The sequence below is a fragment of the Tarenaya hassleriana genome, unplaced genomic scaffold, assembly GCF_000463585.1.
Source record: "Tarenaya hassleriana unplaced genomic scaffold, ASM46358v1 Cleome7, whole genome shotgun sequence".
Lineage (NCBI taxonomy): Eukaryota > Viridiplantae > Streptophyta > Magnoliopsida > Brassicales > Cleomaceae > Tarenaya > Tarenaya hassleriana.
In genome coordinates, this window is record NW_010969548.1 from 2,737,576 (window position 1) to 2,764,091 (window position 26,516).

General features: G+C 37.2%; 7 protein-coding genes across 12 annotated transcripts in view; 3 read left to right on the top strand and 4 right to left on the bottom strand.

Annotated features, from left to right (window-relative positions):
• The window catches only part of LOC104800979 (beta-amylase 6), a 3,643-nt gene extending 1,288 nt beyond the window's left edge, over positions 1 to 2,355 (bottom strand). Inside the window, exons 1-7 of the mRNA XM_010524017.1 lie at positions 2,263 to 2,355; positions 1,567 to 1,933; positions 1,412 to 1,477; positions 920 to 1,318; positions 678 to 842; positions 310 to 576; positions 5 to 210 (exon numbers count right to left, since the gene is read on the bottom strand). Coding sequence (XP_010522319.1) covers positions 5 to 210; positions 310 to 576; positions 678 to 842; positions 920 to 1,318; positions 1,412 to 1,477; positions 1,567 to 1,779 — 1,316 coding nt within the window. The 5' untranslated portion in view covers positions 1,780 to 1,933; positions 2,263 to 2,355. The remainder of the gene's footprint in view (positions 1 to 4; positions 211 to 309; positions 577 to 677; positions 843 to 919; positions 1,319 to 1,411; positions 1,478 to 1,566; positions 1,934 to 2,262) is intronic.
• On the bottom strand, positions 1,977 to 3,487 carry LOC104800978 (uclacyanin 1). Its single transcript, XM_010524016.2, has 3 exons — positions 3,104 to 3,487; positions 2,870 to 3,005; positions 1,977 to 2,746 (listed from the first exon to the last, which is right to left on the bottom strand). The coding sequence occupies exons 1-3, from the start codon at positions 3,264 to 3,266 to the stop codon at positions 2,245 to 2,247; spliced, it is 801 nt and encodes a 266-aa protein (XP_010522318.1). The 5' UTR covers positions 3,267 to 3,487; the 3' UTR covers positions 1,977 to 2,244.
• Positions 3,488 to 3,629: 142 nt separating this feature from the next.
• Positions 3,630 to 7,402, bottom strand: LOC104800980 (SPX and EXS domain-containing protein 5). 6 transcript variants are annotated; one of them, XM_010524023.1, is made up of 14 exons: positions 7,208 to 7,402; positions 6,522 to 6,629; positions 6,310 to 6,446; positions 6,157 to 6,195; positions 5,976 to 6,068; positions 5,764 to 5,880; positions 5,572 to 5,667; positions 5,324 to 5,437; positions 5,174 to 5,227; positions 4,990 to 5,037; positions 4,659 to 4,809; positions 4,409 to 4,574; positions 4,168 to 4,237; positions 3,630 to 4,019 (listed from the first exon to the last, which is right to left on the bottom strand). In XM_010524023.1, the coding sequence occupies exons 2-14, from the start codon at positions 6,592 to 6,594 to the stop codon at positions 3,753 to 3,755; spliced, it is 1,425 nt and encodes a 474-aa protein (XP_010522325.1). In that variant the 5' UTR covers positions 6,595 to 6,629; positions 7,208 to 7,402; the 3' UTR covers positions 3,630 to 3,752. The 6 variants fall into 6 exon arrangements, with proteins under 6 accessions (XP_010522325.1, XP_010522324.1, XP_010522322.1 ...); XM_010524022.1 differs by lacking the exon at positions 7,208 to 7,402 and adding an exon at positions 6,841 to 7,198 and having other exon boundaries at positions 6,522 to 6,626; XM_010524020.2 differs by lacking the exon at positions 7,208 to 7,402 and adding an exon at positions 6,841 to 7,197.
• Positions 7,403 to 11,144: 3,742 nt separating this feature from the next.
• Positions 11,145 to 14,567, top strand: LOC104800983 (traB domain-containing protein-like). The gene is made up of 9 exons (XM_010524026.2): positions 11,145 to 11,690; positions 12,327 to 12,374; positions 12,458 to 12,517; positions 12,842 to 12,925; positions 13,006 to 13,110; positions 13,260 to 13,373; positions 13,470 to 13,570; positions 13,975 to 14,086; positions 14,235 to 14,567. Exons 1-9 carry the CDS (start codon positions 11,277 to 11,279, stop codon positions 14,361 to 14,363), a joined length of 1,167 nt encoding a protein of 388 aa, XP_010522328.1. The 5' UTR covers positions 11,145 to 11,276; the 3' UTR covers positions 14,364 to 14,567.
• Positions 14,557 to 16,531, bottom strand: LOC104800982 (peroxidase 3). The gene is made up of 4 exons (XM_010524024.2): positions 16,244 to 16,531; positions 15,730 to 15,918; positions 15,492 to 15,654; positions 14,557 to 15,111 (listed from the first exon to the last, which is right to left on the bottom strand). The coding sequence occupies exons 1-4, from the start codon at positions 16,466 to 16,468 to the stop codon at positions 14,696 to 14,698; spliced, it is 993 nt and encodes a 330-aa protein (XP_010522326.1). The 5' UTR covers positions 16,469 to 16,531; the 3' UTR covers positions 14,557 to 14,695.
• Positions 16,532 to 18,769: 2,238 nt separating this feature from the next.
• Positions 18,770 to 19,708, top strand: LOC104801548. The gene is made up of 2 exons (XM_010524857.2): positions 18,770 to 19,084; positions 19,192 to 19,708. The coding sequence occupies exons 1-2, from the start codon at positions 18,770 to 18,772 to the stop codon at positions 19,633 to 19,635; spliced, it is 759 nt and encodes a 252-aa protein (XP_010523159.1). The 3' UTR covers positions 19,636 to 19,708.
• A 5,104-nt stretch (positions 19,709 to 24,812) lies between these two features.
• The window catches only part of LOC104800985 (homeobox-leucine zipper protein HDG2), a 5,179-nt gene continuing 3,475 nt past the window's right edge, over positions 24,813 to 26,516 (top strand). The window contains 3 exon segments of the mRNA XM_010524028.2: positions 24,813 to 25,254; positions 25,381 to 25,672; positions 25,864 to 25,981. Of these exon segments, the coding sequence (XP_010522330.1) occupies positions 25,248 to 25,254; positions 25,381 to 25,672; positions 25,864 to 25,981 (417 nt within the window). The 5' untranslated portion in view covers positions 24,813 to 25,247.

Consider the following 26,516-nt stretch of genomic DNA (forward strand, 5'->3'; position numbering starts at 1 on the left):
CTGCTGAACAAGTTCTTGAGGTCCACTTTTAGAGTTAACCGGGTGCTCTGCATCCCGCATTTCCAGACATGTGAAATTCAATATTGCGTGATGTCTGGACAGCATTCTCGCGATGGGGCGATACCCGTCTCTGCTTTCGATGTTGTAATAACCTGCCGTGAGCTCAGCAGCATGACTATCAGATTTGTACCACCAGTGAATCCCGGAAACCTGACAACGAAAAACGTAATCTGAATCATCAATCTTGATTCTGCAATGTCTTATGTCTTGTTTCTTGGAATTGTTGATGAGACAAGATCAGTTATATACTTTTGCTGCTAACTTGAGTTCACACCCAAGAAACACTTTGTTGGCTTCTGACAGGATCTGATCGCCATGAATGAGTAACTTGCTCGAGTACCAAGTCAAGAAGAACTTTCCTTCTTCCCTAAGGTACGCCCCCCCGTCTGCCTTGAAAAATCCGGTTTCCTCTGGCGTGTCGTTGTATTTTCCTGCAGTTTCTGGAAGTTTCCATTCTGGATGACCGATTCTTGTCACCTCTTCCTCAAAGTCTGCTCTTAGATACTTGTCATAACACTGAAGAAATACTCGTAGCTCTTCGTGTTAGACCTGGAGATGGAGTCCATGTATACACACACACATTGTCGAAATTCTCTACACGGAACTTGTTTTCTTACTTGAAATTCTCCAATGCCCGGGAAAACCCAACCTTGGGTTTCAGTGTAAGAAGGGTATCTGAGCTCTCCAGCTGGACCAAGACCTACTTCGATGTCTATTATAAGTCCAGAATCAATAAAATCTGCCATATTATCCCTAAAGCTCTTCATGTAGTCTCTGTACATCTAAAAAGCTAAAATGATCAGTTCAGTACAAAGGCATAACAAACAGAAACAGAGATACACAGCTTTAAGACATTTACCTCAAGAGCTGTTCTTCCATGGAAGATAGGCAAGTTATCCACAGAAAGAGACAGACACTCCTTGTTTCTGTTACCAGTCCTGTTTGTATAGAAGATGTCGGGATTTGAATCTCCGATTTCGAGTACCCATCTCGGGAGAGGGATGGTAACGTCGTCCCCTACATTGCCTCCGCATCTATGGAACGACATTATGGTTTGAACTTTCAGTCCACATCTTCTTACTGTCTGAAACAAGCTTCTATAAGCATTCCATTCATATAGCTTAGGCCCTTTTGATTCCACAATTCCCCACCACACATCTACCATTATCCCATCCACTTGAGCTGATTTCAACTTCTTGAGCTGTTTCTCGAGCTTTGATTCATCTTCTAGAAGGTTATCGTTCGTGATTACACCGAGCTGTTAAAGTTTGTAGAAAATAAGTAAAAGGGCAGAGAGAAAACAGATTCAGGAACATGAACAGAGGAAAAAAACAGAGTAACACTGACATACCGGGAGCATTACATAGACAGGAACATAGTTTGCCAACATGAACCCGGGAAAATCCGAATCTCTTGCCTGCATTTCTGTGTCAGTAACTCAGAGATTCACCAAAACACCATTGATGTAAAAAGACGGAAACAATCAAGCTGGAAATCATTGGTCACCTCTGATTCTGCAGTGGAAGAAACTTCTTCAGAAGCATTGGTTGCTTGAGGAGGTACTGTGATTTTTCCTTCCCTGACTCTGAATCTCCATCGTTGTTGTGACCATTTCACTCGCCTTGCTTCTCGGGCTCGGAATAAATCAGGAATTCCGACGTGGGAGTTTCTTCCTGAGATTGATAATCCGCCATGGGAAGAGTACAATAAACTTGTCATGGTGGCTTGCGACTTAAGGAACAACCAACACACATCAATGGAGGATCAATGGAGTTTCTTATTTTCTCCCCCATCCTCTGTGTTATCTACAAAACGTGGCCAACATTTGTCTTCCAAGATATGAACTTTTCGCTTTCCAATTTTTTGTATTTTCCTTGAGAAAGAAACAACAAAACTGATGATGAAGGAATTGACCCATCTGAATTAAACCAGTGATTAATGTCTTAATTTATTGGTACAGGAACAGAAAAGACAAGCAATTCACCATTTACTCTAGCAAGCAACCAATACAGATACACAGAAAGAACCAGAGTTCAATAGGTTTGATCGATCTAAATACTCAAAGCGAGACAATCACTAGAAGAAGACAGCAACAATAGCAAACGCATCCCTCATATACAGAACCAAACAGCACATTCTCGATCTTCAGACAAAAGAAATCTGTCTGAAAAAACACCCAGTTCATCAAAACAAGTGAATCACCATAATCACGAACGCGATTCCGAATCCAAGAACAAGGGTCTTCGGGGAAGCCGAGGAATCGGCGGAAGGAGGCAGATCGGTGGAGGAAGGGAAGTTTCCGACGGTCTTGGACGAAGTGGTGCTCGGAGATCCCGGAAACGACGGCAGGGACGTCACCGCCGGCGAAGATCTCGGCGAGAGTTCCGGGATGAGAGGCAGAGAAGAAGAGGAGGAAGAAGCTCCGGGAATTGGCGTGGAAGATGGAGAGAGGACAGGGACAGGGACAACTCCCGCGGGGTTGAGAGGCAACAGAGGCTGTGGAGACACGACAGAGAGTAATGTGGATGGCGGCGACGCGATTGGAGGGAGAATCGCGTTTCCTGCGTTTGGAAGCGGTTGCGGAGACGCGTTTGGAAGCGGAGTAACTGCGTTTGCGGTTGGGAGGACGTTCACCTCGAGCTTCATCCCTTGAGTGCAGTGTCCGGGCATCCCACAAATGAAGTACCTGTTTCAACAACAATGAATATTCGCATTTTTATATCTTATAATTATGTAAACCCAAAGTCGTATGCATATATATATATATATATATTTATGTTATAATTCAATAAAAATATGTAACACGAACCTTTTTCCAGGAGAAGTTAGGGGAACAACGGTGTTGCCATTGGAGAACGTCACGAGCGGTTTAATCGCTTGGCAATTGTCGAATTCGGGTTTGGAAACTTCAACCACGTCGTGAAACGCAGATGGGTATGCAAAAACTGTGACAAAAAAAAGTATAATTACATATCATAGAGTGAATTATAAAATATAACAAGGATCTTAAAAGAATAATGAATAAAAATGGTTTTGGTCTAACCAAGATTGTCGCCGACAACAAACGTTTGTGAGGCAGACCATGTCCGAAGATCAGAGCCCATGGTCCAGCCACTGGGGCCACCGATGGTGTGGTCCGTCGCAATGGCTAAGCCGAAGAGCGCAGTGGCCACGACGAGGGCCGACAACATTTTTCCGGATGCCATTTTTCTTGGGTTGATTCACAGTTTGAGATATGAGAGATGATTCTTGTTTGCTGCGATTTGTGATTTCCTGCTGTGTGCATGTGTGTATATATATAGTGGTAGGAGTATAATGACGACGGGAATCTTTTTTTTTTTGGGTTGGAGTTAGTAGTAATGTTATTATACACACTTAAATGTTGTATTTGTTGGGAGTTAGTACATATGCACGGCTCCATGCTGGATCTAGTAGAAGCTAACAATTTATATTCAATAACATGATTAGTTATTATTATTATTATTAAATGGTTCCTAAACATGTTCTTGGTCCACTGCAAACATATAGTTCGGTTGCACCTAAACCTTTTGTTCCTCAAGTTCTTTCGCTTTACAGCTTTTGCAAATTACATTATTTTTCACAAATCTGTAAGAAACTCGTACATTTTTTTTTTGTAAGAATATAAGCCCTTGGGAGTTTGGACATCCTAATACAACAAAACAGACAACATTTTATACACTCTGGTTACTTCCAACAAGTAATTTCTCGGCCTCGGCCTCGTTCCCGTTCTCACGGCCATGAAGATGGGAAGTACGATGGGGTTTGTTGACAAGGTTCCACTCTTTCTCGATCCGGAAAAACGCCCATTGGAACCGCCTGAAAATCTCCAGGGCCGTGATGACGAACACTGTTATGTAATTGTTCCGTAGGTGAGACGACAGCTTGTACGTCCACGTCCCACGTAGTATCAGATTGCTTCCGATAACCCACGCATATACCTGCGCACGCACGTACATCGCAACCGTTAAGAATATGTCCGAGTCCGACCCCTTTTGAAATTCAAACCGTGTTCGTATGGAAGTGTTTTCATACATTTTAACACATAAATTTTCGAGAGTTGCAAGAGATTTTTTGTTTTCCTCTTACCCATCTGCGTCTGTGTAAAAGACGAGAGCAAAGATTCGGTTTGCTGAATCTGAAAACCCGGGTAAAGACGCTACAGATAAAGAAAAATGTTAGAACTTTTAACTTCACAAAAAAAAACACATTCACAGAAATGAAAGATTTAGCAATGGCAATGAAACACGCTTATAATCGATCGAATTCGACGCCAAGGATGATTATCAGACGATAGCTTGTAAATATTATGAAGTTTGTCAAACATTACCTTAGATCCCAATCGCGTAGAACATCCCAAAAGAAGGAGAAGAACGTGTTAGCGATGCCGAAGAGGATCCAGGCAGGCTGAACAATGTATGTCCATGTATAAGGAGTGACATGGTATTTCAGTGCCGACAGGAAAATCACAGGCACCGCCGTCAAATATTTCGCAGCTGAAAAGAAAGCAGATCTCTTAGACATCCGGAGTTTTTTTTTCTTTTTGGTGGGTACGAATATGAAACGAAAAAGAAAGTTACCGTTCCAGATGTTGGTAACATCTCTGCTATCTTTGTACTGACGGACGCATTGGAACAGCCGGAAAAGATAAGGCAACACAAGAACCAACGGAATGGCAACGGAATGACTGCCGCAAACCGAGTCCGCTTCAAACCACGCTATGGTGGCTACCTAAATTCATTTCAGTGAAATCTCTCAATAACCAAATGTACGATAAAAAAGGGTATTCTCTTCTTCGGTTTCTTCATTACCTGAATAAAGAAAAGGTCTTGAGAAAAAGAAAATACGGTATTTCGCAGTAAATCAGCCGTGCACGATAAATGGTATAGATAGTATGAATGTATCACTGACCTGATGATGGACCATTCTACACATTGAACGCTCCAAATCGGAGAAGACCTGCAACAACAACAACAATTTCAGGTATAAAAATCGGTTTAGATCCTCTTGATTCAGGTCTTGGATTTTCCAGATGGAGGAAAACCCGAGCATATAAGCAGCAATCTATCAACGTTCGTTCAAGGAAGGTGGGTACCTTTGACATAGAAGTCAGGAAATCAGCCAAAAAGAAGTCAGAGAATGCCACTGCCTGTTTACAACACCGTACAAGAATGAAGTCAGTGTTGGCTATCAAAAGCTTTTACGGGTTGACGAAATTCGTAAATCGATGGGAAAGGCTCGTAACCTGCATCGGGAAAACTATCCGCCAAACTGTCCATAGCAAGTAGTGGCGAGACGAGGCATAGAAGATACCGAAAGGTAATATCAGAATCAACACAGCCAAGCAATACAAAAGGACCTGCAGCACCATGCATCAGTCGTCAGCAAACCGCAACGATTACTCGGAAAATGGAGTATAAAATAGATTGTATGAAAAAATAAACCAAGAACCAGAAGCTCTTTGCAACTGAAGAGCAGATGCATCTATTACACTGGTTGCAGTGCAGCCAATGATACTTCTCCATGCGAGTATAGGTGCAGATACGCAGTCATGCTCGTCAATATGATTATTGTCATCCACCTTGCACACTGTGACAAACGGTGTGTATATATATGTATTCAAATTAACAGTCACATAATACATGAAAATGTAGAAATGCTTCTCGAGCATTTTTTATATCATACCTGCCATATTTCTGTGTGAGTAAGATGATCAGAACCCAGACAAAAGACTGCGGCATAATCAACTCCAGACCGTGTAAAAACCCACAGATTAACACCCCAGAGCCAGACCATCATTGTCTGAAGCATGAGAAGAAGAGCACATTTATAACGGAATGCAGACAAAGGCGGTGCAAATATAAACGTATCACATCGGGAAAGTAGTACTAACTTACCACGAGGAGGAGAGGGTTATAATACAAAAACGCCTCGTAGAAAAACAGATCTCGTAGGTCTGAACTCATCGACATTACAGATCCCCATCCGATCTGCAAGTTTTATATGATCAGGTATTGTTAAGATTGAAAATGACTGCAGCAAACTGGAATCGAAATCCATTTGCTACCAAAGATCTACCTTGCCACAAATGCATAGACCCGCAAAATAAAGAACAACCTGGAGATTCAGGATATCGGACCTCAATCAGTAGGTTAGATGACTTCTTGTTTAAAAAAAGGAACAAGAATGACAATAATGTATGAAAAAACATCAACAGATAGATGAGAAAACCTTGAGGCTCCATAGCAGAACTGGACCTTGGATCCTTGCAAGAACACCATGCATTGTATTTGTTGTGCCCTTCAAGTCATTTTCCCCTGTGGAATGCGGTAAACCATCCGCAACGGCGTGTTCTGAATCACCACCAGCTAGAATTTTCTCTTCTTCAATCGTTATGCAGATGGAGAAAAAGAATCGAAAGACCACGAAAAAACCTTTATTACCAAGATCTGCGATGATGGGTCTGTGTCCAGATTTGCGCAAATGCACAGGCAGAGAGAAGATACCCCCGAACATAGACGCCAATATCAGATGGTATATGGCAATGCCTTCTACATACCAACACTTAAATAGATCATTTCCCACGATATCATGCGTTTGAACTTGATAGATTACTCAATCTTGCATGCTCTTTCTTGGCTAAACGAAACAATCACAGCTCAAAAAGCCAGCAAACGAACTTAAAGAAATCACAAGCTGTTAACTATTAGATGATAAATCGTATAAAAGTGAAGTGATTTCAGAGGATAAGTCAAATTACACCTCCCAGAACAGGAAATTGTCACGAAGACCTCTTCACACTGCTCCACCTCAAAAGTTCGCATGCCCTGGATTCCCAAATCAATAGCAAATCCGAGGAAACTGTAAAGCAAACCCAAAATCAAGCAAACCCCATTTTTGGAAAAATTTACAGCGCCCTAGAATCAATCGGAACAACGAAAATCGATGGCTAATAGAAGCTGAGTGATCATCCAATAAAAATATATGGGGAGAATCTCAACCCCACTTTCGCGGAAAATAAAAGAGACCCACATCACGAAATTGCATTTGAAACGAATAGAAAGCTCTGTTTTTTTTCTCCGGAAAAAGGGATGAAACCCACATTGCGAAGTTCGAATCGAGATATTACCATCCAATGTTGAATTCGTGAGAAATGGATAAACTTTAGGCAATTTCTCCGTAAAATATCAAGCTTTATCCAAAATCTTCGCGGACCCAGAAAACGGAAGAGGAAATAGCAAATACTGGCCAGTAAAGAAATGGAAGAATAGCGAACGCAAGAACGAGATTACGGTGGTGAACGGGGAAGAAAGAAAACGATTGTTTTAATTTTTTTTAATTAATTTTATTGTCTGTTAATTGATGAAACTATTCTCTAGGGTTCATGATATGTCATAATTAATAAAATATGGTGTCCACGGATGGTCGACGGTTCTATGCGTTCACTCTTAAATTGAATAATGCAATTTTTTTCGGAATATTCTTTATATTAATATAAATAAAATTTTCAAAGATTGGTATAAAACTGATAATACATAATTTTAATATTTTATGGAAATCTGATATAAATTACTGTATATTTTTAAGGCAGTAAATCGTATGTTATTTTCGGATTACTATTTCAATTATTATGCTAGATAACAAGGCAAATTAATTTAGAAAACTTATTGATAGTGTATAAAAGCATAGAAAAAATTCCTCTCCCGACTTTTGGCACCGATTAGCCTTAAATCATACAATATATTTTTTTTGTTAAAACCATACAATATATTTGCTGTGACCCTCGTAATATACGTATTCTAATTCGTTATAGAATTGACCTTTTCAAAATATTTTAATGCTATATATATATATATATTATTCATTCTATTTTTCTTTGGGTTTTTGGGGTCAAAGAGAATAGGATAATGTTATAAAAAAAGTATCTTAAACCAATAATGAACAGATGTCAGTTTACAAATTGATTTTTAGGTCTCTCTCTCTCTAACAATCTCGATGTTCAAAGCTCGAAATCCGCAATAAATTCCATATAAATTATTCTGCAATTTCGTCACGTGTCAATCGGATCCTTACAAGCAACTTTCAACCGTGGGGAAAATATCTTGCCGCCGATAAGGGTGTCAGTTTTATCGTAAACAGATGCCCCTCTTTCTTCACTTTATTTACTGTTCCTTGCAATCACCCAGGCAGTGAAAAAAAAACACAACAGAACTCCCGAACTGTACGGCCCAACAACCGAATCTCAATTCAACACGTGACGAAAATCATACATAGTAACCTCCGAAGGAGACAACCATAAATAAGAAGCATGGAAAACGTTTTTTTTACAAATCTCAAAGCTGCGTGCGCTATTGAGTTTCTCTCTCTCTTTTTTCTTACATGTTTTTTCTCATCAAAATTCTTCCTTCCTCTCTTTCATCTCAAGCTTTTAACGGATTCTGAGTCCTTCTGCTAAATTTATTTGTTTCTGATTCATTTTCCGGTCAGAAGTTTTACCGTTAATTTCCAGTTCTGGTGGGTGGTGGCCGACAAGTGACACAACATATATATATATATATATATATATATGTGTTCGGCTGACGATCTCTTATACAGAATGGAAACTGTATGCGATCACTGCAGGATCAGAGGAGCCATGGCTTATTCCGAGGCTCTCACTGCATGGCTTTGCCTTCAATGCGACTACGCGATCCGATCCGGCCGTGAGCGTTTGGAAACGGGCTCGTGCTTCTGCCAAGGTTGCGTCTGGTACGGTAGCTGTTTGAGGACGAGTCACCAGTTGCAGATACCGAGTCCTTATCCGAGTTGTTCCTCCTTCTTTCAGTCGCCCTTCGGTTCTTTACCATTGAACGAGGGTTTCAGCCCGGTTTTCGGTTTGGATCCATCTTCCATTCCGTTCCATGATCTTGATTACACGTCGAAATGCAGAGATCGGAATGTGTCTTCGGATTCGGATAACGTGGATATGAGCATGGTAAGTATGATCTAAGCTTATAACTGTTTGATTGATTAAAGCTCTAATGATATGCATAATCATCTTTATTTTATTGCACGTACATATATACAGAATCATGCAGGGACAAAAGTTTACGAGACGAGAGCGGTGGGAGATACGTGGGAAGGAGTTAACATGGACGATGTGGAGTCGTATTTCGAAGACGGTGACAATACGTTAGAGCTGCAAGAGCTATTCACAGGGCCAGATTCTATCCTTACAGACCCATTGATCGATGAGATCATAAAATTCTCGGTGAGACATCGACCGATGTAGTTTTGTAAATCATCGAATAATCCTCGTATCTGAATGTTTCGATCTTTGTAATTAACGTACGGTTTCGTTATATAACTGTTCTCTCAGGCAACATCATCATCATCCTCATCATCATCGCCATCACCTCCACCACCTTCTCAGATCTTCAACTCAACAGTAGAAGATGCCAATCCAATAGAAGCCCACTGGGAATTAGGGTTTTCACAGCCAAACGTCTCGGGTGAAACAGGCAAAGCTAACGTAATTTCTCCGTTACCGACGACGCCATTGCCATTGGAGCTTAACCTCGAAGTGGGTTACGACAGGAGAGCGAGGGAGGAAGCAAAGAAGAGATACTACGCGAAGAGGGAGATACGAATGTACGTATTCGACGACATTAGAAAATAAAAAATAAAAAATAATTATCATTTGGGGAAAATGAATCCGAACTTGGAGTATCTTTTCTTGATTGCAGGTACGGTAAGCAGATTCGATATGAATGTCGGAAAACCAGAGCCGACAAGAGAAGACGTATAAGAGGCAGGTTCGTGAAAGATGGCGAGGAATATGACTACGATCCACAAATAAAAAAGGCAGAGCGTTTTGCATGATGAAGCTTTCATGAAGAAACACAGATCCAAGCAAAATAAATGATTTAATTACGTGCCTTTTTGTTATAATTATTTTGTACATATTATTATTACGTGTTTTTTCAAATTCCAACGTGGGTACCGTTTATAAATTGCTTGTTCTGATTCATGATGCAGATATGAAAATGAAAATAAAAAGTGAAAATGGGTATTAATATACTTCAGTACTTGTTATGTATGTATATATAATACAGACATATATATAGCTAGATAAATGGTGACATGGAAATGTTATTCATATTATCTATTAATATATAATGATGAAAGCAAGATTCCACGATCCTATTGCTCGGATATCGTGACGTTGCAACACATGCTAAAGCACCGAAGCTTACGCTTACTTGCTATTCCTTCAATACAATTTGCCAAACTATATATTATATCTATATATATAATATATATATATATATATAGTATGAAGTATGAACTATAACATGTTTTTATCGTCGTTCAACCTACCATTACAATTATATTTTTTAACAGATTTAAATGGTATTTAAAGTAAACAATTAAAAATTACGAATATTCATTCCCCCGTCAATTGTATACCGATATGGCAATATCATCGGGCATATAGTAAATGATATCTGATTTCCAAATCTAGGAATCAGGGGAGTTTTACTATACCATTGTATATGGAGAAACTACTCATTAATTTATTAAAGATATATATATAATCGTGATGTTGCCCACTTATTTGAGCATAGTCAACGTCGCAATGAATTTTATTCCGTAAAAAGAAGACGACTTTATATATAAAAAAACATTTAGGAGCCGATTTTCAAAATCCTCTGAAACTATTCAGTTACGGACAAGAAAAAAATTTGGAATCTGTATATTACAATACTATTTTGTTAAAAAATATATATTTTAATATATGAAATAGTTATGTCCTCTGTCGTCAATTATCTATGGTAATAAAATCCACAATTGTCGGCTCGTTTGTTAATCCTTGTCACCAAACACCTAGATATATTATTACTTTATTCACAAGCCAAGAACCGTAGGATTTCTTTTTTAAAAAAAATAATATCATTTGATAATTAATTAATTCATAAGATTTTTTTGGATAAACTAAGTAGCGATTCAATACCTTTTAAACCTTGAAAACGAGATTAGGCTGTGCGATGAACCATATGCGTTACCTTCCTCGACTTTTAAATAATACCTTCGTCTGTTTCGATAATACCAGTTTCTTTGGTCCACCATATATTTTCAGCCGCCAGATTCCAACAATTTACCATTTCTGCCACTCTCTCTCTCCCATTCCCCGTGAATCCCCTCGCAAGACGTCTCCGATGGAGCCGGCGCAACCGTCGCCGGAACCTGATGTTCCTTCCGGAGAGGACTTTGTTCACATCGATGATCCCAGGCCTGACGCCGATGTTTCGTTGAGCGACAGCATAGTGAATGTGGAGAAGGAGGAGCTGCTACAGGAGGCGGAGGAAGAGAAAGGCGAAGACAGCGACGGAGACTCATCTTCCTCGTCCTCCTCCTCCGATTCCGGGATTAGTGGTGGCGATGCTCTTGGTGTTGGTGGTGGCGATGATATCGCCGGCGGAGTCGATGATGGAGGCGAGCGTCGATCGCAGGCGGAGAAGGTGGAGTTGCCGGAAGAACTGGCGAGGAGCGTCATGGTTTTAACATGTGAGTCCACGGCGGAGGGCGGATCTTGTGATGTCTACTTGGTTGGGACTGCTCATGTATCGCAGGTATGATGATCGCTTCGATTCATGTGGTTCTGGTAAGAGAGATTTTCGAATAGATTGTACATGAATGAAATTAGGATTGATAATCATTGCATGATTACGGGATTTCTGATTGTATCATTCTAAAAATCGTTGGCGAAAGATGAAACTGGAATTGGAACTTGAATTCTTCGCTTTTGGGGTATAAGCTTCAGGATGGGTTTATTTATGCCAGATGAGTTGCTGAAACGGAAATTAGGTTCGGATTCTGTCAGGAGGTTTGAAATTCTAGGGTTACAGGTTAGAAATGCAGCTGAAGAATTGCAAAATTCAGGAAGTTAGGATTAGAACGTAGGATCACTGTTTCGATCTCAAAGCCAGGTTTCAAATTCCGCAGGAAGTTTGAGAGCCATAGGATCACTGTTTATGCTCTCTTTTTTTTTTCTTTTTTGCCGGAGCTTCGTTGTCCACTTTTCTTTCACCAGGTTGACAAATTGACTTATGGTATATGATTTTGTATAGACTGAAGAATCTGTTTGCCTACTAGGTTCCTCGATGGAACTTTAATGCAATAGCATTCTTATTCAATATTGAACACATGATTTTTTTCAAGGATTGAGCGATGAATAGCCATGTAAGTCTTTGCATTTGTTGTTACAGGATTCCTGCCGAGAAGTTGAAGCGGTAGTCAGACTCTTGAAACCGCAGGTTCTCCAATATTCATTCTAGACTAAAGTTTCATATCCTCAAGTATATGTGTACAGTTCTAAGTGTTTGGATGATGATTACAGGTCGTTTTCTTGGAATTGTGTTCAAGCCGATTGTCTATTCTCAAACCACAAACTTTGAAGGTCCGATTCTCATAATTCTGATTCCTTTTCTTCTTATTCGTCAACATTTGACCATTTTTAGTCATTTAGCATTGTGTCAATAATGGCGTCAATGATGCAATGCTAAATGACTATGAACTCGTATGACACACTAGCTTTATGTTGTCTACTGGAAGAGTTTGTCTGGATAATACAATTGACTTCTTTTCGACGGTTCTCCTTGTTAATGTGATCTTCATTACTAAATCTCGAGACAAAGTTTTTTTTCTATCTAGATCAAACATGTTTCAAGCTCATCCATTCCTTTTGATTGTTCTGCAAAGTTACAAACTCTTGGATTTCCAGGTTCCAACCATGGCAGAAATGATAGATATGTGGAAGAAGAAACACAACGCTTTTGGAATAATGTACAGCTGGTTTCTTGCAAAGGCATGTATCTTTAATTAAAATCTTCTTTGATGGTAGCATAACTTTCTTTACAAATGATTTACATCCTTTTCTTCTGTTAGATCGCCAGTACACTTGAGGTTTTTCCTGGTGCGGAGTTCCGTGTGGCATTTGAAGAGGCTGTGAAATACGGGGGGAAGGTGGTACTCGGTGATCGTCCAGTGCAGGTGAATGTTTTTCTGTAGTTTGGTGTTTTCCTCATAGTAAATGTGATACATCTTATCACAACGAGTTGCATGCCTAACATCATGTAGAATCTATCAAAAAGTCGGGTTTTCATTGAGAATTCATTTGATTTGGTATTTCTTGGAAACAGATCACAGTAAGAAGAACGTGGGCTATGATGCCTCTTTGGCACAAGGCAAAATTTGTGTATTCCTTGGTGTTTCAAGCTATGTTCTTACCGAGTCCTGAGGAACTTAACAAGTTGGTAAGGCTTATGTTCTTAACCGTTTAACATTATACAGTCAGAATGGGTTTGTCTTGGGTTCTAGATGCTAAGTGAGAGTATTTTGGATGACACCAGCTGAAAGTCATGGATGATGTGGATATGCTTACTCTTGTAATTCAAGAAATGAGCAAGGAATTTCCGTCTCTCATGGATACGCTTGTGCGTGAGCGTGACCAGTGAGTACTTTCTCCCCCTCTATAAATACCATGTCAGATTAGTCAAGCTCGTCAATGGGTGATAAAATTTCTAAAGGAAAATCAAAGCATTGACGGTATTGGTGTTGTTCCCCTTGCGATCTATCAGATTAGTTAAGCTTTTCACAAGATGATGAATTTCCCGAAAAGGAGTTCAGTCTTTGTACAGTGGGATATGTCATTACATTGTTGCTCTACTTACTTGGTACTTGCTAATTTCTGTACTAAAAAAAGAAATCATCTCCTAGCATCAAACTGGAATCAAAATCTCTTTTTTTTTTTTGGGTGATAGGGTTTAAATTAAATATGAAAAGTTTGACATTTCAATCTCAATTCACATCTTTTTGTTTTTTTTTTTGTTGGCATGATGTTGTGTAATGACGCAGGTACATGGCCTCGAGTTTGCTGAAAGTTGCTAGTGAGCACAGCTCGGTTGTGGCGGTTGTTGGCAAGGGACATTTGCAAGGAATCAAAGAGAACTGGAAACAACCTATAACGGTCAGTAAAATCTTCTTTTTGGATTCTCTAAAACACAAAAGAGGAGAAATCTCCCATGTTCTGACTTTAGAACATGATTTCCACCATCACTCATCATTTCATTTGTGTAACACTAAGCATAATAGCGTCATACTACCCTCTTATGCAGATGAAGGATCTGATGGAGATACCAAAGCAGAAACCATTTTTTACAGCAAAGAAGATTCTGACATCTCTTGCCGTGGCTGTTGCCGGAACCGCCATAGTTTCCGGCATTTACCTTGCAAGCAAAAGGTAGAGAGAGAGGGACTGAAGTTTCCAATGAGTGGACAAACTTGACAGAGTCGTCAAAGAGAGGCAAATACACCAAAGGATGATAACAAACGCGGTTAGTTTTTTCAGTTCTGTGAACTCTTCTTAGATGTTGCACCTCCGTTATTCCATATAGCACTGTTTACTACTTTCATACAACACAATACAGAAAACGAACGTGACCAGTCAATCCCACCTTTATTTTTTCTCACTTCATTGCCACAATCTTCCAAACCAAATCCATGCACAAACAACACATCTCGTTTTTATTCACACACAAGACCCCAAAACTCTTCACACCTTCACGCTTCCACCCCCTCAACTATTAGCAACCCCACATTGTCTCCTAACAACACCTGCCGATCCCGTCTTCACGTTGATCCGACCCATCTTCTCCATCGAATTGGCAAACTCCGTATAGAAATTTTGCAACGTCCCTTGGACGAGACCGTTGATGGCCGAAAGAGTCGTGGGGTTTGTCGTGAGAGCAGAGTCGGACTGGAAGAGACCTCGACGTTTGAGTACCAAAGTGTAGTAGCTTAGGTCGAACGTTTTTCGGCTTCCAGGATCCATTTCTACGATGGTAACGTTGTCGTTGAGGGTGGGGCATTTTCGGGACTTGAGATTGGCGGCGTATTCGCTGTCCAAAGCAGGGTCTTGGTCCCCTCGTCCCGTGAAGTTGTACAAACGGTTCGAGAACGATGAGCAGTGTGACACCCCGATCGTGTGAGCCCCTATACACACACACACACACACACATATTACATGTCTAGTCCTCGTACTTTATCAATTAGATTAGGTTATATATTTGTCATCAAGACAACTTATAATTTGCACTTATGATTGACGAATCATCGTATACCCGAATTTTGACACTGACACTTAGATACCAACTCGTGTAATCTGAAAAGCAAAGACTTTTTACTTTGGGGCCAAAATTTTGAGTTTGTAACTCACGAGTTTATACTATTTTATTCCCCACAGAATTTTAACTCTTAAAGTGTCCATTTTCTTCTTTTTTTTTTCATGTTTTTTTTTGTCATTGTTTAGTCAAATGTTTCATAAAAGGGAAAAAAAAAGGAAAATGATGACGTTAAAAATTTAGGGCAGATACCGGAAAGCAAGACCAAGTCCTTGAGATCGAGCCCTTGGTTTCCAAAGAGTCTCTGAAGAGTGGTGAAATTACTGGTCGGAGGAGGGATATTCGCCAACGCCTCCGACGCGTTGGAGATCCTCCCGTCTCTTCTCCCCGTCGGCACTCTCCAATAAGGCCCTCCCTTCATCCATTCATTGTTTTTAAAATTAAAAAAAAAATACTTTTTCTTAAAGGTTGTGGATTGTTGTCTCCTTACCGTTAGGACAACCGAGTCTCTTGCAGAAAGAGCGATGACATCTGCACAAGAGACGATTCCAGGGCATTGAGCTTCAAGCACTGCTTTGATACCGTCTATGAAGCTGAATCCTCTTAGCGTTAGGTTCGGAGCCGAGTCTCTCTCCGCGTTTCCCCTCGTCGAATTTATAAGCACCGATCCATCGCACCCCTGTATATACATGCATATGTATGCCCATGCATGCACATGATAAGGCTTGTGGAACAATGCCTGCCTTTTCTATATATATCTTAAGCGAAGGGAATATATTTGTCTATATATATCTCTAATAAGAAACATAAGAGACTTCTAGTGTTTGTTTTGACATGCTGGTCGTGGTCGGCATGGATATAATGAGATCTTATTATCATCCTCTATGTTACGTACGTACGTACGTTCATATATATATCAAGCAATCTCCTGCAGAATAGGAATCCGATAGATGGTTTTGAATTATAAATTCACGTTATAAAAACAAGAAGTAACGGAGAATTACCCGGACGAAACAGTCGTGGAAATGCATCCTGAGAAGGGCAGCGGCCAAAGAAGGAGCATTAGGAATGTGCTGTTTGACAAAGCCTTGAACGATCTCCTCGGCGTTCGGACAACTATCGGCGTAGAAGTTCATCTGCAACTGAGCTTGGACCTTTCCAACATGTCCTAAGATGACCAAAGACGCCGCAATAACAACAACAATCGCCGAATAATTTGCCCCCTTCATCTTCAATCCTCTGTCTACGGAGATTGTGTGGGTTTTTACTGTTCTTGATGTGCGTATTATTAAGAAAACGAAGTTATTTATATAGAAATTGGTTTCTGTATAAGAGGAGAGGACTATCGAGAAGTGGGCCCATCTAAGCTAACTAACATGTGCTATGATGAGTTGTTTTTTTATTAAAATAATTGTGATTATTAATTAGCTTTTTTTTTATCAATTGAATTGGCTTTTCCACAGAGAATATGAATAGAGGATTAGTTGGGCTACATGAGTTTTATAGGTGAATGTTTGGTCCTTAAATCAAGGTAGTAATGTACAAAATATTTGTATTTTGCCCACTAATTCATGGGATTTCTTTCATTGAACTCAGTCATTTGACTGTTTTTGTAATGAACTTTTTTACCTTGTTGAATATATTACGATCACTTCGTACCCAAAAAAAATATATATTTGTAGATTTTTTGTTTTGCAAATTTTGTAAAAGATTCATTAAATTTTATCTCATGTTTCCTAAAACATTAATTTTACGTGTCTTGTAACAATTATTAAGGCATTCCTCACCAATCCTTTCAACGTAACCATTCTTTCTGTATATGTCATTTAATAATTCAATATTGTTACCTATACTATATGAATAACATATTTCATAAATTACCCAATATTGAGTGATTCAACCAATAAAGAAGGGAACAAACTTTCTTCCCAATCTGATCCTCAATTGGAGAAAGACATTTATATGGATTTCTCCGATCCTCTGGTCGGACCAAAAGTTCGGTGAATTTCTGGATTATAAAAAAAACATATTTCATAGATTTGAGATTGATTTTTTATTTTAGTTTTGTCTTCATTCAAATGATCATATTGTTAATGCATTATATTTTTTTAGTAATAATAATTTCACCAAACACACGTACATGCAACCTAATCCCTAAAAAGACATGAAAAAAAATAACAAGAACTACAAAAACCCAAACAGTAACGGGCAAGATGTCCAATATTATTACTAATTCCTTAAGATAACATAATATATATATATATATATATATATATATATATATATATGATTGAGATCCTATTAATTAAAGTGTTTGGTACAATTTCTTACGACTGCGTCTCTTAGAATATTATAAATTGCTAAAAAACATTAACGATATAAGAATTTGTATACGTTTTCCTTAACTTAAAGCTAGAGTGGTGTATACACACACACACACACACATATATATATATATATATAAACCTTGTAGTGTTTGATATATTTATTCACTGATATTATACTTTAATTTTAATATCCAATTTTGTTATTTATTTATGACAATCACAAACGCATCCAAATTTGATTTACCTGCTCAAGGAAGGCCATTTCGTCACACTCTGCCACGTCGTTTCATTTCTTAATCGGTACCTAATGATTCGATATATTACTTTTATCAATGTCCGTGTGTCTAAACCAAACTAAACCGGGATTGAACACAAGACCGTACAAAACCACACAGTAACAGAACCGACCACCTCGGCAACTATTTTTTAGTTTCTATTTTGTCTCTGATCCAAATAATTTCTTCATGAAAATTTATGGTATTTGAATACATTAAAACTTTATAATTAAAAAAATTAAGAAACGAAATGCGATATCTACATTTTATGTGAGTATATATTTACATGACCGAATTACTTCTTCCCGGTATGCGATTCAGGAATTGGGCCCATATTTTTAATGGGCCTTCCAAAGCTTCCAAAATGGCCCATTTATTTAATGGGCTTACTTTTTCACAATAATGGCCCAAAGAAAAAACAACAACCGCCTTTGCAAGTTTTTTTCAAGTCCAAATATATGGCGCACATATATAAGTTATAACTAATCCACCTTTTTTTTTAAAACTATTTCTCAAATTGCGTCGAGTCCTTGTTTAGGGAAATAATGTTAAATTTATGTGTCATAATAATTATTTTGGATTTTATACAATCTAGCCAATAAAATATAGTTTCAATTTCACAAAATTCCTCCTTTTTTTTTTTACTTTTTTGGAAAAAAAATACTTCGTACTTTTGTTATTCACCCAACGGTCAGTTGGAATATCATGCAATTTAGAGAACGCAACTAACACAATATTTAAAATAAAAATAAAAAAAATAAAAATCTCATGAGTTTCTTATTTACCATTCCTCTCTTCACATGCAACACCACTTGCATTCTCTTCAACTTATTTATATATATACATACATACATATATACATATATACGTATATATATATATATATGTTTATGCCCCCAACAAAGCTTTGGGGAGATAAAAAAAAATGATGGTAACAATTGTTTCGTATGCCCAAGAATTCACCGTGGAAATCAGTGACCAAGAACCAGTCTTGGAGATCAAGAGAAGATTAGGACAGTTTCTTGAAATCCCGACATCTTCCATCACGCTCTCTGTCTCAGGCTGGGAACTTCTCGATGGCCTCGACATGGAAGATTACCCGATCATCTCTCACGGAACCAGCATCCATCTCACAGTAAATCCCATTTTCACCGCACCCCTTTACAACCTCTCCGGTAAAATCCACGTCAACGTGAAGTTCCCTTCGAAACAAATCACCGTCCAAGTGGACAGAACCGACACGGTACATAGTTGAACTTGAAGCCTCGAGTCACGGTCCAATAGTTTATGATCGATCTTGTCTTTTTTTTTTTCCTGACAGAGAGTTTTTTGATGGATGAATGAATGTAGGTTCGTAGTTTGAAGGAAAAGATTCACATAATCGACGAGGCACCGATCAAGAGGATGCAGCTGTACTGCAACGGGATTGAGCTCGAGGACGATTTTCGGAATCTATACGAATACGGAATCAAGGAATTCTCGGAGATTGTCGTGTTTCTAAAGTACGTGAGCCGTGCAAAAGACGTTATCCCGGTGAGGAAGCTCTGCTTCACGATTCAAACCTCTTCGAGTTTGTTCAATGGCGCGAGAATTCCGATGGAGATGAAGGATTCTTCCACTGTTTCAGAGATGAGGAACGAATTGCTGGCGAGCAAGACGATCCCCAGAGACGAATATATATTCGTCCACAAGCAACGGATCATGCGTGAAAGCTGCAGCCTGAGGTGGCATGGCGTCGAGAATGGCGACACCCTTTTCGTTTTCAAAGGGTCCATTAGCCGTGGCAACTTCTGATACACCGAGGAACCCGATTTGAATTTCGATCGGTTTCGATACCTATTCCCCCCATTTTGCGACTGTAACACCATTATTTGTCAGCACAGATTGATTGTTTGATCTATTGGTTAGCGAGGAAAACAGAAAGATTCTTGTTCAGATTCCATCTGAAACAATTTTCAGACTTTCTTAGTGACCAGCTTTCTAATCTGAACATGTTTCCTGTCATTTGTGTGTGTATGTATATATATATATATGTATATATGTCATTTATAAAACCTTATTAATTTGCACCCTTTCAATGTTTTTCAAAAAAAAAAAAAAAGGAACACCAAGTCGGCGTCGCTGCTGACCAATGCCCCATTGTTTTTTGGGCCTTCTCAAGTACTATTGGATTCAACTTTAATTGGGCTTTTATGGCCCATTATGCTTTGAATTATGATTGGGCTTTGTTCGTCGGCCCATTATCTGTATTTGGGTCATGGCCGTGATGGCACAACTGATATTTAGATAAAGGACAACATTTTTCCTTCAACGTGAAGATGATGGACTAGGATTTCTTCCCACTTCTTGGAATACTATCAATAGACGTTTTTTTTATAAATAATATGACATAGAGTGAAAAACTTCTCAAGATTCTGATATATATGTATGTAATTTGCAAATTCATGGTTTAGTTATAACTAGTAACTTTGATAGTGTGTATATATGTATATATGAACACACATACTTTATACACACTGGATACTTTAAAGGTTTCATTTTCTTAACTTTTCAAATTTAAATAATTCAATGTTATAAAATAAACCTGAAACATTTTGAATTTTTTTTTTAGAAGAAAAGAGTGACATGGGGAGGTATTCTATAAAGGAGGTAATGTGCGAGAGGGGCATGGGAATAATAAATGGCCTAAGGCATGCAGCCTCTGTGCCTTTGGATCACATTTAATGAAAATCGCGGTGCACATTTACTCTAAAAAAAACGTACACACACACACACCCCATATATATATATATACACAAAAAAAATGACGAATATCAAATTATGATATTAACTGATTTATTACATGCATGCAAATTCTAACTATGCCTTTGTAATTATATATATATATATATATATATATATATATATATAAACGTATACAATAAGATCGACTTTGTTATAGGTAATATAAAACAATGTAGATAGAAAATTCTATCGCACATGTAAATGTCAATGTAAATTTGGATGATTTCAATAAAAGAAATTTCTTTCACCCAACACACAACCCCTCCCCCCATATACATATATATACATACATACATACATTACATACATATATATAGACAACATATACGAGACGCAAACCATTGCTTTCTCGCATAAATTCTTTGTCCATATAGGGTTCCAGTTGAATGCACTACGAGAGGTTTTCAATTCGTTTCAAAATATCGACTTGTAAAAAAAAAAAACACAAACGCACTAATGAAACAGATAAAAAAACTATTTTATCAGGGCTACTTTTTTTTTTTTGTTACAAGGGTTAAAATTTCTGCCTTTATATAAAATATGTATGTGATTATATGAAAACTGTATATAATTATATCTGTGACAAAAAAGGATTTTATTTTTCAACAAAATGTCAAAATATACTATGCATTCTTTTAATTCATTTAATACAAGAAAGCTATGAGCCACTCTTCTTTCCCCTACCGTGGCATAGCCGGAAACCTCATATATAGACAGGGCAACGAACTTAATTGTCATGAAATTCGAATATTTCATTTTACACTGCCAGTGGCATATATATATTATTACATATTTATTTAATTCATTCACCAATAACAGATTCCAAAGTTCAGTAAATGGTTTAATTTGAAGAAGCCATATATATATATATATATATATATATATATATCCATTGTCCCTTCAATTGAATAATATCAAGGCTGCTAAGTGCTAACCTTACAAATCCCCTGTAATATTTGGGAAATATAAGTATATAGTTATATACTCCTCATCAAGCTTAAAAATATAATAGATACATGAATTTCGTCTAATGCATGTATATATATGTATATATGGATATATATATCTCTAATAGTGGTCGTGGGGTTTTTATTTAAGTAATTAAAAGGGTCAGAAAAGCAAAGTCGTTTTGGTTTAAGCATAGAAGGAAATTTTATAATTCAGCTCACGCGCATATATCCATATATAATCATTAGTGCATGCATGAACATGATAGGATGCATATTTCCTTCCTTATTAAACGGGTTTCAATATTATCATTCATCTATTTAAAAGTTAATAAATATACATATATAAATATATGGTTTACTGCCATGTCCATTGATGTCATTTGTGGAAACATAATTTATAGTAAATTATCTTGGCAAATCGGTTACTTATTTTAAATTATTAAAATATTACGTTGCGATTCGTCAATAAGATTTCACATAAATTAATTCGAACAGAAGTAAATATTAAATATTTTGTCTTTAGAAAAATTTATGCGTTTTATATAAATTAAGTGCATTAATTAAACACAAAAGAATGATATTTTTGTGTCCGTTGATTAATTATTGTTCAATTGTAAAGACAAATATATTTTCTACATTGAATACTGAATAGCAAATTTATGTGTTGGTACCGAGATTTGTTAATATGAGACGATTTCTAATCCAATTTTTCTAATTGATGATGATGATAATAATAATGTTAATAATAATAATAATAATAATAATAATAATAATAATAATAATAACAACAATAATAATAATCGGTGCCAATGCTCTTTAATTAGCACAAAAATAAAACCCTAGAAGCCTCTCTCTCTCTCTCTCTCTCTCTCTCTCTCTCTCCTCGATTTACTAATCCTCGAAAGTTATCAACCTGTCTAGTTCACCTTCTCGCAATCATTCTTTCATTTTCTCTCGTTGGGCAGTAGTTCTACAATGGACGATTATCGCAACATTATAGAGGTAATTGTTTGATTTTTTTTCCCCATCAATCCCATATCAGTCTCGTGTAAGATGCAATAGGAGTTTCATAATATTGGTTGGAAAAGATAATAAAAGATTTTAGCCTTTTTATTGACAAATTAGAAAATACAATACATTTTTCCAATATATATATATATATATATATATATACACACACACACACACACACACACAGAGAATTTTAAACTCGATAAATAGGCGTCGTTTTAGGGAAGGTTAAGATTGCTGCAAATATTTTTTATTTAGGCAGCTAATTAATTATTAAATATTTAAAGTTTTACGTTTTTATTCTCTTTTGTTGATAAGAAAAAACTTATCTCTCTTTTATTTTTGACTTTTTATAGATCGGTAAAAATTCGCGCAAAAAAGTAAATAGACACATAAATTAGTAAAAAATAATGTACTGTGTATTAAGATTTATAAATGGGCGTAAAAGCATGCGGTCTGAGTTGATAATTATTAATTATAATATTAATTATGCACTACTTGTATAAATGCAATATGTTAGTGGAAAATCCATATAGGCATGGATAAATCAAATCACAGCAATACTAATAGTATTAATTACAGAAGTCACACTTCGATTTGGAAATCGTATGTACTTGTACTAATTATCACAACAAAATTACAAGAAAGCGATAACAAAAAATTATTTTTCAATTTTATCTTTGTATGAGACGCCTGAAAATCTGACTACTTTTGAAATTGAAAATTTAATTTTAAGTTGAAATTAGATAAGGGAAAAAAGATTAAGATAGATAATCAAGCTTGGTCCATTAGCCGTATTTCTTTGTTCCTCTACAGTATACCCTCCCTATATAATCCCCTTATGATTATGAAATAAAAGATGAAAATTTATCTCTCTCTATATATCTATATATGTATGTATGTATATATATATGTATGTATGTACGTATGTGTGCGTGTGTATGAGCGTGTAGGGCAATTAAGTGGGTCTCTCACACCATTAAATGCAATTGCACCCTCTCAATACTCTTTGCAATTACTCTTCTCTGCCATTTTTCCTCCCCCTGTTCCCTCTTTCTCCTTCCTTTGCTTCTTCGTCATCTTCTTCTCCTTTGATTCATCTCTCTTCTCTCTCTCTCTCTCTAAATTTGCACCTACCCCTTGCAATAAAGCAGTACCAAAAACCGCTTTTCAAAACCATCAGCAGTTTTCCGGGAAAACAAAGCCTAACGCACCTCCTCTCTCTCTCTCTCTCTCCCTCTCTCTCTCTCTCTCTCTCTAGGGCTTCTCGGGCGATTCTCTCCTCCGCGGGCGTACGTTTCTAAACCTTCATAATTTCTTGGAACATGTATCGTGTTCTTCGGTCACCCTCTTATTAAATCTACGTCGTTTTACCTTTTTCTTTTATGTTCGTTGATTCCAAATGAAATTTACGATCAGATTGTTTATGTCAAATTATCCAAAATATTTATTGCCTATCGTCATTTTCTCATTCTGCGACAGAAAATGCTCCTCATTTTCTCACGATCCGGCTCCCTTTTTGTGCTTCTGAATTTCAGTTTTTTTTTTCTTCTGGGAATTTTTTAAAAATCATAATTAATTGTTGTCATGTCTGCAGTGATGGAGATAGAGATAGAGAGATGACGCCGACAAGGAAACGATAGAACCGTATTGGAAGATTAAAGGTTTGGTTCTTCGGACAGACTACCGGAAGGTATATAGCTGCCTTAATTCTTTTCATTTATTCCTTTGCCATACATTTCTCACACGCACACACATATATAAGACTTTGATAATGAAATACAAATGATATGGGCATTACAAAAAAATAAAATAAATACAAATTATGGGGAAAGTCTACATCATATGTATATATCACATTGGTTGTATAATGTCCCAATTTTCGTCTGCAGAATTTTTCTCATTTCGTTTTTTATTTTTTAATAATGCGCAGAAAAAATTGATTGTCTTAGCGCTCTTTGATGATCTCGATCGTATTGTAGATAAGTATTGAAAGAAAAACCTAGAAAATATTTTTTATTTTTATATTTTTTTTTGTTCTAAATCAAAGATTCTTGAAAAAAGAAGATTAAAAGTCTGCAATGTCTTTTTAACTTTTATGTTAATTAAGTACATATTTCAGTTGCTTTGCGAAAATGAATCGGACAGAACTCTGTTCGTCTTCTCTCCTCCGAGTTCTGTAGTATTAAATAAATAAATGATCTCATGTCCCAAACATTGTAGATCAAACTTCACATATATCTTTTCTATGAACGTAAATGTGTGTTCAATTTCTGAAATCTCGATTTCATAGATTTCATCTTGGTCTGGTTAGAGCTGTAGCCTTTCTAGGGTTTTTCCCCACCTTCAAGGTTCACTTTTTTGCAAAGTTGTGTGTGTGATTTTGAGTATTTGAAATTCAATAATAATTTTTTTGGGTTTGGTTTCTTGATTAAATGATTGTGATGGGTTTTGTTTCTTGGTGGGTCCTCTTGAATCCTCTCATCGTCAATTAATTTCTTCCCTCTGTTTTTTTTTTAATCTTTTTCTGTAACCTTTGAGATCTTCAAGAAGAAGGAGAAAAAAAAGTGGTTGACTCTTGCATAAGTTTTGCCATAATTTAGTCACAGTGGGACTAAGTTTTTCCATTCTTGGAAAAATCCTTCTCGATTCTTGTACCCGATGAACAGTAAGATAACCCCAAAAAGCCCCTTTTTACAAACCCTAGATTCTTGATTACTTTCCCCTCGGAATTTCTTTTCTTTTCGTTTTTATCAATGTGACGCTCACGTTTCACAGAAAGTTCTTCTCTCAGATCCAAAAGAGCTGCAGGCGGAGAAAATGTTTCAGCCAAACATGTTGCTTGCGGACATGAACAATGCGGAGAACGACAACGACGACGACAACAACAACAACAACATCATGAACAGTGACAACAACATCATCATCAATGGCGGTATTCTTAGGGACGACGAGTTCGACAGTGCCAACACTAAATCGGGAAGCGAAAATCAAGAAGGAGGGTCGGGAAACGATCAAGATCCTCGTCCGAGTAAGAAGAAACGATATCATCGCCACACCCAGCATCAGATCCAGGAAATGGAAGCGTAATTCAATATTCAAAAAATCTCTCCTTTTTCCAGTTTTTCTTCTATTTTCCCACTTTTTCTATGCCTATTTTTTGAGCTTACTAGCATAATGAAGGCCTTATGATCGAATTTTCGACATTTTTGTGAAAAATAAAGAAGATGTTTTCCATGTTTTGACATTATGTTTTGGTTATTAATGTTCGTAACAGTTTCTTCAAAGAATGTCCACACCCAGATGACAAGCAGCGGAAGCAACTGAGCCGAGAATTGGGTTTGGAGCCTCTCCAGGTCAAATTTTGGTTCCAGAACAAACGCACGCAAATGAAGGTATTTGTATATACATACATACATGTATATAGGCACATATGTATGTATATACATAAGTATAGGCATATATAGGCACATATGTATGTTATTACAGATATATAGGCATGCGTGTGTGTATGTGTGAGTGCATGTGTTTGTATGTGTCTGTTTTTTTATGAATGCGTTGTGGGTCGAGTGTGTATGTACATCTGTATACATTCATTATATTTATGTAGGAATCCAAAGTGATGAATATACTTAGATGTAATAATGTGTCAAGGAGTGCCTTGCTGATACAATGTTGGGTGGTCATATATGTGTGTGTATATATATATATATCTTTCAATCTTCGGATAGCTTTGTCGGAATGATTAAGATTTGATTCTGACAAAAGTAAATCCAAGTATTTTCCATTAATTTTTAAAAAATAAATGCAAAATTTAATAATTAATGACAAATGATTTCATTGTAAGAGTCCTAATTTTCTGATATATACATCACTCATATGGCTGACAAACGTCTAATTCTAATATATATATATATATATATATATATA

What these genes read in the sequence shown, in the direction of transcription:
- LOC104801548 (XM_010524857.2), top strand. Translation starts at nt 18,770, where the DNA reads ATGGTAACAATTGTTTCGTATGCCCAAGAATTCACCGTGGAAATCAGT. An exon ending in AAGTGGACAGAACCGACACG is followed by an intron (nt 19,085 to 19,191) that starts GTACATAGTTGA and finishes GAATGAATGTAG; the next exon opens with GTTCGTAGTTTGAAGGAAAA.
- LOC104800983 (XM_010524026.2), top strand. Translation starts at nt 11,277, where the DNA reads ATGGAGCCGGCGCAACCGTCGCCGGAACCTGATGTTCCTTCCGGAGAG. An exon ending in TCGGTGATCGTCCAGTGCAG is followed by an intron (nt 13,111 to 13,259) that starts GTGAATGTTTTT and finishes TCTTGGAAACAG; the next exon opens with ATCACAGTAAGAAGAACGTG. An exon ending in CTTGTGCGTGAGCGTGACCA is followed by an intron (nt 13,571 to 13,974) that starts GTGAGTACTTTC and finishes GTAATGACGCAG; the next exon opens with GTACATGGCCTCGAGTTTGC.
- LOC104800980 (XM_010524023.1), bottom strand. Translation starts at nt 6,594, where the DNA reads ATGTTCGGGGGTATCTTCTCTCTGCCTGTGCATTTGCGCAAATCTGGA. An exon ending in ACCCATCATCGCAGATCTTG is followed by an intron (nt 6,447 to 6,521) that starts GTAATAAAGGTT and finishes AGAAAATTCTAG; the next exon opens with CTGGTGGTGATTCAGAACAC. An exon ending in CATTGGCTGCACTGCAACCA is followed by an intron (nt 5,438 to 5,571) that starts GTGTAATAGATG and finishes ATGGTGCTGCAG; the next exon opens with GTCCTTTTGTATTGCTTGGC.
- LOC104800978 (XM_010524016.2), bottom strand. Translation starts at nt 3,266, where the DNA reads ATGGCATCCGGAAAAATGTTGTCGGCCCTCGTCGTGGCCACTGCGCTC. An exon ending in TGTTGTCGGCGACAATCTTG is followed by an intron (nt 3,006 to 3,103) that starts GTTAGACCAAAA and finishes TTTTTGTCACAG; the next exon opens with TTTTTGCATACCCATCTGCG. An exon ending in CTAACTTCTCCTGGAAAAAG is followed by an intron (nt 2,747 to 2,869) that starts GTTCGTGTTACA and finishes TTGTTGAAACAG; the next exon opens with GTACTTCATTTGTGGGATGC.
- LOC104800982 (XM_010524024.2), bottom strand. Translation starts at nt 16,468, where the DNA reads ATGAAGGGGGCAAATTATTCGGCGATTGTTGTTGTTATTGCGGCGTCT. An exon ending in TCCACGACTGTTTCGTCCGG is followed by an intron (nt 15,919 to 16,243) that starts GTAATTCTCCGT and finishes ATGTATATACAG; the next exon opens with GGGTGCGATGGATCGGTGCT. An exon ending in GGACTTGGTCTTGCTTTCCG is followed by an intron (nt 15,112 to 15,491) that starts GTATCTGCCCTA and finishes GTGTGTGTATAG; the next exon opens with GGGCTCACACGATCGGGGTG.